The 14,005-nt window shown below is 39.8% G+C and overlaps 1 protein-coding gene across 1 annotated transcript in view; it reads right to left on the reverse strand.

Moving 5' to 3' along the window:
- The window catches only part of SPON1 (spondin 1), a 195,920-nt gene that overhangs the window by 156,224 nt on the left and 25,691 nt on the right, over positions 1-14,005 (reverse strand). The window contains exon 2 of the mRNA XM_031553354.1: positions 11,444-11,550. Within this exon, the coding sequence (XP_031409214.1) occupies positions 11,444-11,550 (107 nt within the window). The remainder of the gene's footprint in view (positions 1-11,443; positions 11,551-14,005) is intronic.

Consider the following 14,005-nt stretch of genomic DNA (forward strand, 5'->3'; position numbering starts at 1 on the left):
AAGTAGCTACATGGAAAAACACAAAGCATTGTCCAGCAAATATTTGGCAAAATAAATAAATTCCTGGATAGTAAGTCCATCGGGTTGCCAGTAATACTGGCTTCTTGAAAAGTTTTGCCCACATAGCTATTCAATTCTCCATACAAACTGCAATCAATAGTACCTAACTGAGAAAATCTCTGCTTTTCTCTACTTGTAGCATACATTCATATACCAGCACCTCACATCACCACGAGAAAAGCAAAGAGGAAGACATGATTTCAGATTCTCTTGCCCAACAGCTGAACAGGACAGTGGAGAGCAGAGGAGAAAGGGGGGCAGTTGGAGGCATAATTAAAAATAATATTAAAAAAACAACACCCATCTGTGAGAAATGTAATTACAGGTAATTTTTCTGTCCCCTTTCAACGATTGCTGTTATGTATATTTACACTGTGGGTGACTCCCAGCAACAGGCCCCTCCACAAGCAGAATTACTTACAATAGTTAAAAATCATTTCAGAAAGCAAAACTGCCTAACTACAGCACCAAGTCATGCATCATTTTGAGACGTATCCCTCACTGTGTAGTGGTTGTCTACTAAGTCAAGCTCCTGCAAGTCAGTCCCAAAGCCCCCTAGGATGGAAATAGTCAAACAGCCTGAGAATCTGCCCGACTCAGCAGTGAGACCATATCTACAAGCGCCTGTCTCCGGATAGAAGGCAAGAGCTCTCCCTTATATTAAGAAATAGTTCCGAATTAAAAGGAGCAAGTCAATGAATGAGAGACTCAGAGATCACTGTCTCCTGCCTAAAGGGAAAGCTACATCTCTCAGCTTCATCTGCTGATCAAGATGACACTCTTGTATAGAAACAGAGGCAATTCTGTCAGAGAACAACTTAGCAGATGAGAAAACGACAATAAAAGCATGACTCTTCTCACAGCAGCGATGGCAGCAGCCATGTACTCCCAGCAGAGTGAGATGCAGGGGGTAGGCTGGGAGCAGTGTGAGCAGAAAGGGTGTCAGAGAGCAGACAGAAGCGAGCATAAGTCTCACTGAGACAGTGCCCCTGGAAGCCTTTCAGAAATTAGTCAGGCAGAGGATGAGTACCGAGAACCTCTCCGGCAGGACTTGACGTTAATGGAAAGAAATACCTTTCATGTGATTATTAGCAAAGTTTTAGGGGACATAAAACTCTTAGAGAGAATCAGGATGAGGGGTGACAGACCAGGAGAAATCTCTATGTGAGAACTTGGTCCATTCGTCCAAAGATGTTCTTCCATATAAGTACTTTCAATCTTTGACATCTCTGACATCTCAGTCTCTACAGACCAGTGAGAAAAAAGGTCACTTCACTCTGAAGCAATACAGCATTGTGCTGGCAAAAGACTGGATGAGGAGCTCCCAGAGTCCTCCAACAGTAGATATGGGAGGAAAAGTGATGTTATTCAGCTTTTTGGTCTCAATTTCCAAACAGTCTGAACACACGCAGGGAAAGAAGACATCTCAAAGATGCATTCTAGCCTCACCTTGAAGTTTTTAAAGAAAAGAAGCCAAAGAAAATCAAGCATCCTAAACAGAAATGTCTGAAGAGTCTCCTGAGTACTAGCATTGAAGCAAAACATCTCACATGTTTAAAATGAAAAGGTAAAATTAAAAAAAAAATAATCTGCAAGTCCTTGCCTATCATCCCAAGGACATCTGTGTAAATATCTGTTCACGACTGCATGAAGTGAACTAACAAAAGACATCTATGAAGGTACGCTAGGACAAAGCACTGAAAAACAGACATGGTGAATGAATCAAAATATATGGTCATTCCCCTTAAGAGATCTTGCATTATTGTGGCTGTAAGATGAAACAGCAATACAGTCTATCACCACCTGCATTTCACGTCCTGCGGTACATGGAGAGGCATTCAGGGACACAGCCTACATCACTGATGTAGAGTAAATACACTGTGATCAGATGACTAATGATCCTGGGTTGTTAGGTCATGAGAAAGAGCTATCGCAGTAGAGAAAATAATCAATTACAACTATTCAGGACAGCAATGGAAGTTGAAATAGTATCCCTCTGCAAACAGTGAGAGACTCCTACCAACATCAGAAAGGGAACAGTTGCAAACAAGGAAGACTAACTGACAGCATAGATTGCATCTAGGTCTGAGAAGGGCACACATGCAGGCTGGAATAATTAAAGCTAAATATGTTGTCACTTCGGTAACGTAAAATTACCTTCTGAATTCACAAAGCAATTCTCAAGACAAATGGCACAGCAAAATAAATTCAGTCTGGTAGCAATGAATTCAGCAAATGAACGTGATGAGAACCGCCTCTCCTCACAACTATGAAGCCTGGAGAACTGAAGACATCCAATACGGTCTGTTTTTCTCCCTAGCTGTTCATAAACCCGTCCAGTAGGCAGATAAATTCCGAAACTTAAAAACGCCACTGCAATTCTAAACCACTAAAAGGCACTCTAAATAATTAATTAAGAGGAAAAAAATCCAAACAAACAACACCCACCATTTAAATTTAACTTGGAGACTTTCTACTGGTGTATGTGTTCCTTCCTCATAATTCTAGAGGTCTGAAAGCAGGATTTTCTTAAACTAGTGGAAAAGTCCATATAGCCTGGAGAAGCAGTCAAACTGAGACTCAGATTCTACTATCATCTTCACCCCCACCCCTTCCACCCTTCCAAAAAAATCACAACACGAGAGGAGTCGTGTACGTACATATACTTACACTTCTATAGTCCAGTCACTACAGTCGGTTAGCACATTTAGCCAGAATAACTTTGGTTTTTGAAAACCTATCTTATGATGGGGGTAGCACGGTTGTCCAGATCCATAGGGAATACCTGTAAACTGACGTCAAGTGGAAGTGCAGTAAACAGACACTAAGGTCCTGCTGATTGAAACTGATACATTGAAGGTTTTCTGATGCTGGAGAATGGTAAATAGATCAGAGGTCATTCATAGAGCATTTAAAGAAGGGTAAGAGCTGAGGAGATAACAGTGGTAATACAGCTCAGCAGATCTACAAAGAATCTGAAGTAATTGGTGAGAGCCCTAGATTAAGCTAGTAAACAACGAGACCAAAAGGAAAGCCTAATGGTAACGTTAGGAGTGAAGAAAGAGATGCTCAGCAAAAGTTTCAGAGAAGCCACAGTCTACGTACAGGTGGAGCTATAAACCACGACATTTATCCTCTGTAAAGCTACTGCCACAGAGCAAAGTGTTTCCGGTACAGACGAATCACTACCTAAAGAAGGACTGGCGCTGGAATAACAGTGTAGTAGGCAGATTACCAAGGCTGGAAGAAAGTGATATTTAACACATGTTCCTTTGAAAACACTGAGATGGTTATGTTCTCTTCAACAATGCTTAGAAGGCAAGAACACACAGCTTTCACTGACCGACAAAGGAGAACTGACTCTCAGAACTGGACTTGGGCTCTGAATGAAATAACTGCAAATGCAAACCTCAGTTTGGAAGCCAGATCTGCACTGAGAATCCTGCAACGTGTGACATGGCCCCAGAAGGTCTCTCCCAATGACAATGTGTGTGAAAAGCAGGCCGGAGCCCGTAAGGCACAGAAGGACAGTGCTTCTAATGCTATTTCCTCTCTACACATCTTACCTCTCTACACATTGACTGGAGCAGCCAGCTTCAGCCATCTGATGAGTCCATTCAGGAACCTTTGGGAGCCAGAAGGCTTAGAGCTAATCCAAGGGACAGAATAACCTAGTTATTCTTTTTACAGGAGATTAAGGCATGGAACTCTGATATATTACTGTGATGCAGTCTGGCACTGCAAAAGTAGAGCGTGTACAACTTGCAGACTGCAAGGCAGGGCAGAAGTTAGACTAGAGACAACACACTTCTGATAAGCCTTAGATCTGAAAAACAGTCTGGAGTTTTAGCGGACATTTCTCAAGATGCACATATCCGGATTTTGGTTTAGGGCTGTTTTTTTTTCCTGGGGAGAGGGTAGGGGTGGGTTTTTGGCGTGTTTTTCTTGAAAGCACAACTCGAAACATCAACAAAAGGAATATTTATTTGGGCATAGCCCTTCGCTAAAAATAATATAAGCTCTTACTGTGACAACCGCCATTTGAAGTTGCTTTCAAGGAAGAGCACTATCTCACCAACCAAAAAGAAAAAATGAAAAAGAAAATATAAAAACAGAAGCAGATTAAACAATGAAAGAACAGCATGTCTAAAAGTTAGATTAACCTTTCCACAGCCAAAGAGACAGGAAGAGGGCAAGAAAACGGGCAAGAGAAAAAAAAAGTAACATGAGAAATAAATAAAAAGTAATAATTTTAAGGTTTAAAAGTGATGGTAGAGACACAGCAAGATTTCCCTTGTGAAAAACAGTCCAGTCTAGTTAAAATGGAGCTGTCTGAGGGGAAGTCAGATACTGCTTTCCATCAGCATGAGGAGACCCTATTGAAGGCAGGCGTGATTTGGAAGAGGTCTTCTGGTTTTCATGCTTAAGACAGGAATATTTAGCAATATTTAGGCATACTTTTATATACCAATACATCAATATTACTCTTAAGTCATTGATTTCATATGCCTACATGGAGGAACGTACGTCTCTCGCTACAGACTGCACGCAACCGCTCTGTATGTGCTGGCACCTGGTAGTGCTGTCAGCATTGTCATCTGTTCATAACTCCAGTTATTGCAGTACATTGCTACAAATAAGAGTACCTGTATCCCGGCTAGTCCTGAAAACCTCCAGGGATGGAGATCACACCATCTCTAAGCAGTCTGTGGTACTGCCTTACCGTCATCACAAAGTCCTACCCTGCCTTGTTTCAGCTTGTACCTGCTGTCTCTCATTCTCCCAGCATCCATGGTGAAAGAGTTCATATAAATCTCAGCAAGCTTTCAGCAGAAGGTCTCTTTTCCTATTAAGCAATAAACCAGTAAGCTACAGGAAAACACTCAGAGTTGACATAAGCAAGTTGTCAACGAAAGTTCAGTATTTTTCCTCTTACTAAATGTTAGCTAGTACTTCAAGCATCCACTGCAATCAAACACATAATATCTACAAATTTCTTATGTTTTCTGGTTTTGGCTGTGCCTTCGTATGGCTTCAATAATTAATTCCAAAAGACATGGCAACTACATAAATAATCATTTGAAAAAATTCCTGTGGTGTAACAAGCTGGTATATAGTATAAGCAAAAAACGGGTGAATGAACATAAAAATGCCTCATTTAAACACAAGCTCAAACAAGAAGAAACAAAATAAAAGTAAATGAAGGGTCAAAAAACAAACAAACCGAGTGATAAGAATCTAATTTGCTTTTTCTACAGTGTCATCAGCAGCAAATAATAGCTACCACAGAGCTGTTCCCCTTCTGAAAGTTCCCAGCGCTCATCGCTTTTGTTTTACAGAATTACCTTTCACTGTCCGAAGCAATACAGTTTTAACCAAAACCTTGCCAGTAAGTGGTTCAGGTCTACATCTTCCCATGTACTGGAGATTTTTCTGTGTAATCTCATTCCAAGTGCTTGTTCACATTTTCCCATCACTATTACTTGTTGTGACAGCCTTTTATTTTATAAGCTCAAGTTTAACCCCTGAGTATCACAATGTGGAAGTCAGCGAGTTCTAGAAAATGTGTGAAAGTTTACACCAAGGACAACCAATTCCATCCTACACACAACGGGAAGTAAAGCCCATTTTACCACTGAATTTGCCTAGAATAACATGCACAATGATTCTCGTAAAGTAATTCCAAGCCAAGACTGGATTTAGCAGAAATTCAGGAATAAATACTCCTAGTCTTTTGCATTTGCCAGAGAATTAAATATGACACTTAATTTTACAGATTCAAAATTCATCTCTCCTTTCAAGTCTCTAAATCACATACCTGGCATATCCCAAGTCTCTCATCTTTAACGGTTCTATAATGGCATCGGATCATGAATTTAATGACTGTATACAGCTGTTTCACATCTATTTAGCTCCTGCTGATGACGACAGAACTACTGATCAAAACTTCAGAAATAGAATTTTCATTTAGCGTGTTGGATGCAACTGCACACACACACTCTTTTCGGAAGGAGGGTGGTACAGCATCCGTATCTCTTTGAAAAGCCAACACACACTGCTTTGTATTACTCTGATAAATGTAAGTGAGGTACACAGGTTGTACCAACTACCAAACCAATTACTAGGTTTAAAGCTGCAAGGAAATAAATAGAGTCCATCCTTTTCTTAACTCCTCTCACTTGATCTGTCACTTGAAGACTAAGTTTCCTACCTGTAAATTCACAATCCTCCTCCACGAAAACCTCAACGAGTTAGTAATTTTAACTAGAGGGGAACGTGACTTTTTCAGTGCTGTGACAAAGCTTTACTGAGAAACTTAAGCGACACAATATTACTATGAACTGGAAATCAATATCACTATTTGCAAACCAATGGATGACTATTTCACATCAAGTCAGAGTAAAAATTAATTATTTCCTTATGCTTATAGACAGTATGATGACTGACTCCGGTCCAGCAATAAGATGCTGGGGAGGAACAGAATGCAAACAGGAACAAAACACTAGGCAAGGCCTGAACAAAACTACATCATTCCATCCATCAGAGAATAAGCCATTTACTTGTTGTCTGATACACTCATACATGGGCATAAGCTTTTTTTCAAAAGAAACAAACATTGGTAATTAAAAGCTGAACAATTAAGTGGTCCTTTTTTTTTTAAATATAAACTAAGAATATAAATACAAGATCTAATACATCTTTACAAGTGGCTAAAAGCTTTTTAAAACTACGCTTTTCAAAATGCAGTATATCAACTGCTTAAAAAGATGCACGAGTCCTGTAAAATGCAGGAACACAACAACCAAGGACTTGCTTCTGTTAGAACTTCATAAAAATATCTTTTAATCTGAAAGCTTCAGTAAACCCATCATTCAGCAAAACAGCATCAAAAGAAATGATCACCATTCAGCAAACAAAGGCAACATTGGCGCAGTTTCAGAATAACTTAAGAGAAAAATGACTTAGGGCAGAAGACCACTTGAGCCTTACTTATCAACTGCTACTTCAGGTTCCTTTACATGAGTCTACTTAAGCAGAAAAGACCTAATTATTATAAGCATCACACACATACATATATCTTTTAAGCAAAACCTTGATCTTGTTCCTGTTCTTACACTAGTTTTTCACTACAGGGTGGTAAACTTAAGAGACCTAAACTAAGAACTCTTGTCCAGAGTAAAAGGAAAGCTTCAGGTAAACATTCAGTAGTAAAATATCACAAAAACAGCAGACGTAACTTAAGAATCTAAGTGCAGATTAGGCCAAAACGAGAGAAATGTATAGTTCTGAGTCCGTGTGACTCAGTTTATCCCCATACATGAGAAAAACTTGTCACATTTGCACACAACTGACCGGTTTGTTATTTAACAAGTATTTATAAACCTCATAAACAGCAACAACTTCTGGAAGAATGCTGAGCACATTGGAAGGATAGCATTACAGTTGATAATTTCCTTGATAAATTCAAAATGCAGTCAAGATGAAATTCAGCAAGACCAGTACAAAGATCCACACTGAGAAGGAACAAAACCAATAGGCATAAATGATGAATAACTACGTAGGCAACAGTATGTGCAAGAAAGGGCTTAGAAACTCATTACGGACCTCCTGTACAACACCAAAATGTTCCCGCAGGACAGTTAAGTTGTGTACACTTAGAGAAATCTGCTTGAAGAGAACAGAATTATGATGTTCTCAAAGGACTATCCTGTCTGAATTCTATATGGTTGCGTACCAGGGGCTCAAACTGACTAACTTTGCACAGTTCTGGGCAACACGAATAAGACTGAACTTGCAACTTGACAAGATAAAAGGCAAAACTCAACAAGGAAAAATAAGTTAATTTTAATAACATACAAATGGAAAGTGTAAGGAATTGGAGAGAGATTAAGGGAAATTTCAGTGTAACTGTCTCAGAAAATACCAAGGAAGTTCCTAATTCTGGAGAACTATCTAATAAGAGAACAATCTGACCACTATTAAAGACAACTCAGGTTAGACATCAGCAAAAAGTTTTAGATAGTCTTTCTTCAATTTCTCATACAATGTTAAATCAAGGGGTTCGAACACTTGAAGAGGTTACGAATCTCTTGCTGCTGTTGAACGCTTCTTGAAAACATGCAGAAAACACCCCCAAGGATTTTCTTGGAGCATTTATTTTTCCTCTGAGAAGGAAAATAGATTAAATGAGATTCAGGACTAAATTTCTATTAATCTATATTATTGACCAAACTAAATCTATTGCAGTGCATATACATGTCAAATAAAACAGCCTTATAGATACTGCTCTCCAGTCTATCAGTTTGATTGCTGCCTTTGAGTAGAACCTGCCCTCCAATTGCCTTCAGTTTGCAGACTGTCGGTCATCATTACTAAGCAGAAGGATCAGCACTCCGCATGACAACAGTTGGGAACAGCTCTTGCAAAGAGACCAGTGGGACACGGCATCCCAAGCTTTCAGCGTGCTACACTGCACCCCAGAGCTGTGCAATTACCATTTGCGTAAGTAAGAGCTGTGTTATTACATTCTGGTAATACTTCTGCAGCTGAATTTGGCATCTTTAACTCCCCAGTTATATTTAATGTAACGTATGTTTGTGGGAAATAATGTGATTTATTTATGCTAAGCACAAATTGTGCTCAAGGCGTGCTGCAAGAACCAAGAAAAACAGTTTGGTCGCATTGGTAAAGAACCAATAGTAACATATCAGATCTAAAATCCTAATTTCCTCAGTGAAAAACAGATTTAGAACAATGGAGTACAAACTGCACTTCTGTAATGGTCTCTACTCTATGAGAAGTACCAAAGAAAGAAAAAAAGTACAGGAGAAAAATACCTGCCCGACCAAGAATTTTAACAGCTGTGCTACTTACAGAAGAATCAAGACGCAGCAGCTTAATGATTAATGAAGACTGACCATACCTGCTGACTCGCAGTCAAGGCAAAAGTAAATGAGCCATGAGAAGGTTGCAAGAGAGCAAAGCTGCTGGGTAAACTCACAGCAGGCCGTCACGGCACATTCATCCTTCACAAGGGGCTGCAGAGCAAAACCACCTACTGCAGTACGACTGTGACCCCAAAACCCATGCGTACAATGGCTCTACCAGCTGCTGACACCTTCACTCAACACCTTCCTGCTCAAAAACATGCCCTCTACTCTGTTTTGAAGCATTACGCATGTTGCTCAGTTCAATCTTTAAACCAAAAGGCATGGCCCCATGGGATCCTCACCTGAGCACAGCTTATGGTGTGGGTTTTGTCCACAGATGTCAGCGTAATCCATATCTCATGAATGAGAAGTGGTACTGACAGGCTTGAAAATACAGTGGTTTATGCTTTCCAAGGGGGCGAAAAAATGCGTTTGTCAACCTCAAGTTCCTTCTATCACAGCTTCATTACGAAGACTTGTTAAAATCAGCGAAGCACTTGGCTTCATGCAGTGCGTTTCATGTTCTTTGCTGTTGTGATGAACAGTAAATATCTCCTTGTGGCGAGAAAGCATTATGCCAGCAGCCCACGAGTGGCATCTAGTTCTTTTGCCACTATTTAACAGTTTGAGTTCTGTTCCATTAGCTCATTCATTGGATAACGTATTCTGCATTAGAGCATTGGAAATACATAGCTGCAAGTGGCATGCATGTGATTGTACACATTTTTTTTCTTACTCTGCGAACTTATTAAGCCATTAGCATCTTCGTTGCAACGCTAACAGCGCAAACCTTCATAATAAACTTTCCTTCTTCCCTTCTAGTTACTAGCACGTAGCCATCTTACAAAAGATATCAGTATTTAACAATAACACAAGCTCCCATGGGATAATTAAATGAAAAGCTTAAACCTGTATGAACACAAGCAGGACTGGCAGGATGTGAATGAGCTTCCATTAATTGTGTCGATGTGGGATGAGCACAATGAGTACAGCTTGCACCACAGAAATACAAATTTAGTTATGCATAAAATTTGAAGCTCTACCTGCCAATTAGAATACTGACTTCAGATTGCAATTGATACAATAAAACTAATTAAACAATCTTTCCTCCACTGAGATCCATCAGACTTTTTATTTTTTGCGTGCAGAATTTCCATTGTTTCCCACTCTGTGCTCCAGCAAAGCTTAGCAAGTTTCTCCCTTTATGTTAGACATAAATCTGGCCATAAGGGACAAACTCAGGCCAAGTCTTTCCCATTCGTCATGCTATGGAGACATTAATAACTGAAACAGAGGAACTACTGGTGACAAGTTCATTTTAAAACGTATGAAGCAGACCATCTCTGTTTCTTAACATCAGATAAGACCTGAACATGAGTTTACTTTTTTAAGAAAAATCCATATTTAACAGATTTTTCCGAAACCACATTAAGAAAACACTTAATTTTAAGGAGAATTATTCCAACATCAATTGTCGTCTTATTTATTCCAAATTTTCTTAGAAAATGTATGAAAGCTACAAAGACACCTCAAGGCACCTCAAATACATATTGAGTTTCCACATTATATTAGCTAAAAGTAAAAAACCATTCAATTTAAAAGAAGACAGTAGAATACCCTTAACGGCTCCAGGTAAAAGCTTTTGAGTATTTCTCTTCATAAAATAGAGATGCTTCTTGGTGGCAAGTGAGTTACAAGCAAAATTTACCATTATTAAAATGAATATCAGTATAATTACCCATCCTGTAAACTATAATCAGTATAACAAACTGTATTTGTAACTTTGGAAAGTCAAACAGCAAACAATGTCTCATTTGAGACAACAAAACTACCCAATTCCTATCAGTTTTCATAAAATATGATGTGAGATCTCAATTTCCAGAATTCTTCTCGTGCAACGTGATTCTGAATTAGCTTGAAATGCTATTTTGTGAATCATCAATCTGGACTCCGATTCTTTTGATAATGATAAACAACATTCCATCCCACTGAATGCGTTCATTAAGATCTACTAAGCATCAATAAAACCGCAGAACCTAATTTATGACTGATAAAACAGTCATTACAGCTGAGGCAAGCACAATTCTCCAAACGGTAATCTACATCTGAAAGGACAAGAATTTCTAAGCACGGAAATACAAAAACCAAAACACGAATAAAGCAAATTACATATTCACTTCGGATAAGAAATTCAGGTGTCTCTATTTCAAGTAATTAAGGCATATGTTCAACTGTAAAAAAAAAAGTGGAAAAGAAAGATGAAGTAAAAGTATCAAAACCACGACCTCTCAAAGTGATTGCATGGCATATAAAGCACGTTATACAGTTCTCATGTCACCATCCACAAATATTTATGCTTACTTTCACATGTTCTTCATCTTCTTGTACAAGAAATAGTTCCCTCGGAGCCCAGCATGAAAGGAAACAGACTTCTGGAGGAAAAGATCTCTCACCTGAAACGTTCCCGCATGGTCTTCCTCTTTATCACCTTCTTTTCCTTCCTTCAGAGCAATCAATGTGAATCCTCGAAAGTAGGCAGGAGTGGCAGCAGAAAGTGTGACTGACATACAAGAAACAGAGAAAGCACACAGTTAATTGTGAAAACAGTCGTGTGCTTACCGTTTCACAGTTCAGCACGAAACATGGTTGAGTTAAGTTGCTACTAACAAAAGCTCAAGCACTTACAACATGGAGCAGAGCCAGCCAGAATACAAAAAAATTCAGTCCGAGTTTCCACGTAAACTGAAAAGCACTACCAGAATGCTGATGTGATGTGTCTCAACTATTTTGTTCATCCCATTGTCTTTCCCCCTAAATGAAAGCTTATCTGCTCAGCTCTACAGGAGATTGCTTGGTGGTGGTGGTGGTGTTGAGGATTTTTGTTGTTGTTGTTTTCTTTAGTTTTATGTGAAGGAACATCTCCCAAAACATTTGGCTTCAGCTTTTGTCCAGCTCTGAGCCCAGACAAAGCTCTAAGCATTAAAGCACAGAATGTGTCTGACTACAAAGCAATCTAACCACACCACCCACCCCAGCACAGCATTCCAGCCCATGGAGGTGCTAACTTTTCAAATAGCCTTCTTCTTCCTTAACCTCAGGACAGGACATAAAAGATAAACTCCTGAGTAAAGTAATGATTGTGCTGCCAGCTTGGGTACCCAAAGCATCCTACACATCATCAAAACAGTAAAGCAGACCTTTTTTTTTCCCCAACTTGGAATGAATTATTCTGCAGGTGGCTGTTACTGCAGTTAGACACTTGCCAAATGTGGCTAAAAAGTGAAGTCTCATATTGGTGAGGCTTGACCGTGAGCTGAGCTTGTGACTGAGATTTTTGGCCCTAAAGCCTTTCCTGCTATCTCAGGCTCGAGGCCGAGCTCCATGACATTCTATGCTTTTCAGTGATGTCAGTGGGATGAGAGAAGCCCTAACAGCGCTGGGAGTTGGCCTTAGTCTGCCTACGGCATGCTTGGAGAAGATATGACCAGAAGAACAACATGGACTAAAATAACTGAACAGCTTGGTCTGGTGGTCAGCGACCCTGCACACAGCAGGAGGGATGAACCTCAATGATCACTGTGGTCCTTTTCAACCCAGGACTTTCTATGATTCTATGACTCTGTGAATAAAACACCCTTCTCCACACTCCAATCCTCCATTTGCCTCCAGCACCTAACTATCACCCACGAGACCCTACCTGAGTTACAGGTCAGCTATGGCTCTTCTGAACGCTATTAAGAAAAGGGGACTGGGGAGGTATTTTGAGGAAGGTCTTTGGGGGCATTTTAAAATTACTGAACTTTTCTCAACACCCTATAGGAATCCTAGTCTGAAACAGAGAAAAAAATCTTGAGAAAACTGTTTGAACTGAAGGGAAACAGTCAGAAAATCTGACTACAAGTACTTCTAAGTAACTTTTACTTCAAGCATGATGCAGACAGCACTGCTTGCAGTACACAATTGTCATTCTCTAACCCTGACTGGCATAATAAAAACCTAAGACCACCCACAGCTTTCATGAGCAAAGCACAACTGCCAACACTGCTTTACAGAAGAGCATTCAGGAGAGAGTACCTTACACACAAACAGGGCGAGGAGTCCAAACAACATCAGAGTTCACGTGGAATAAATGGACCTTTCTGATATAGATATTCGCTAGCAGAAAAATATAAAACGGGCTATTTGGAGGTTTCTAGTATTAATGAGCTGTATCTGGGTCCAGGTCCCACGCTGCTTATACAAAGACATGCAGCTTCTCTGACCACCTCTGAAGAATGGCCCACAGAGATGCACAAAAGGTTAAAAACTGCAAGTGCTGCGTTGAGACCAAGGAGAGTCCTTGCTTTCTTTGTGAACATCTGTAGGAATACCAAGTATTGATGGGCATAATAGCAAGCCCCCCAGCTCTCATGATTTCCTGTGCACTTTTTCTGTTCGTTCCATGGAGTCTTACTATGAGCTAAAACGTCACTGTCTCTTAGGAGAAAGAAACATCGTATGTACAGGAAATGAGTGGCACCATAATAGGGCTGAAGTTTCCGATTACGTTTCTAAACATTGCTTCCATCTACTACTGCATGAACTGCTTCAAAATTAGCATTATTAGCCCAGCTTTACAAACATTTGCAGCCCCACCTAAATGGAAACCCACGGCCAGATGCAGTAACTGAGAAGAGCACCGCTGCACTCAGTGAGGATCAACCCACCACACTCTCTTGGACACTGGTTCTTAGAAACTAATTGCCATGAAGGTCTTTTACATACAATAACTTTTTCCATATATTACATGCAGTTCTAAAGTCTGAATCACCATGAGTAAAAGGTTACACCAGAAATACTGAAATGCTTATGCAAGGAAACAGAGAATCCAGCTGTGAACTGACTCAACAGTTTTCACCATCTTCGTCAGAACTTCACAGCTCAGACCAAACAGTTTCCAAAATCTTCAAGAAAACATCTACCTATAAAACAGAGGATGCTAAACGCTATAAAAGCCTTCAGCAGCAGGAAAAAAA

This window comes from Meleagris gallopavo, chromosome 5, assembly GCF_000146605.3.
Source record: "Meleagris gallopavo isolate NT-WF06-2002-E0010 breed Aviagen turkey brand Nicholas breeding stock chromosome 5, Turkey_5.1, whole genome shotgun sequence".
Taxonomy (NCBI): Eukaryota; Metazoa; Chordata; class Aves; order Galliformes; family Phasianidae; genus Meleagris; species Meleagris gallopavo.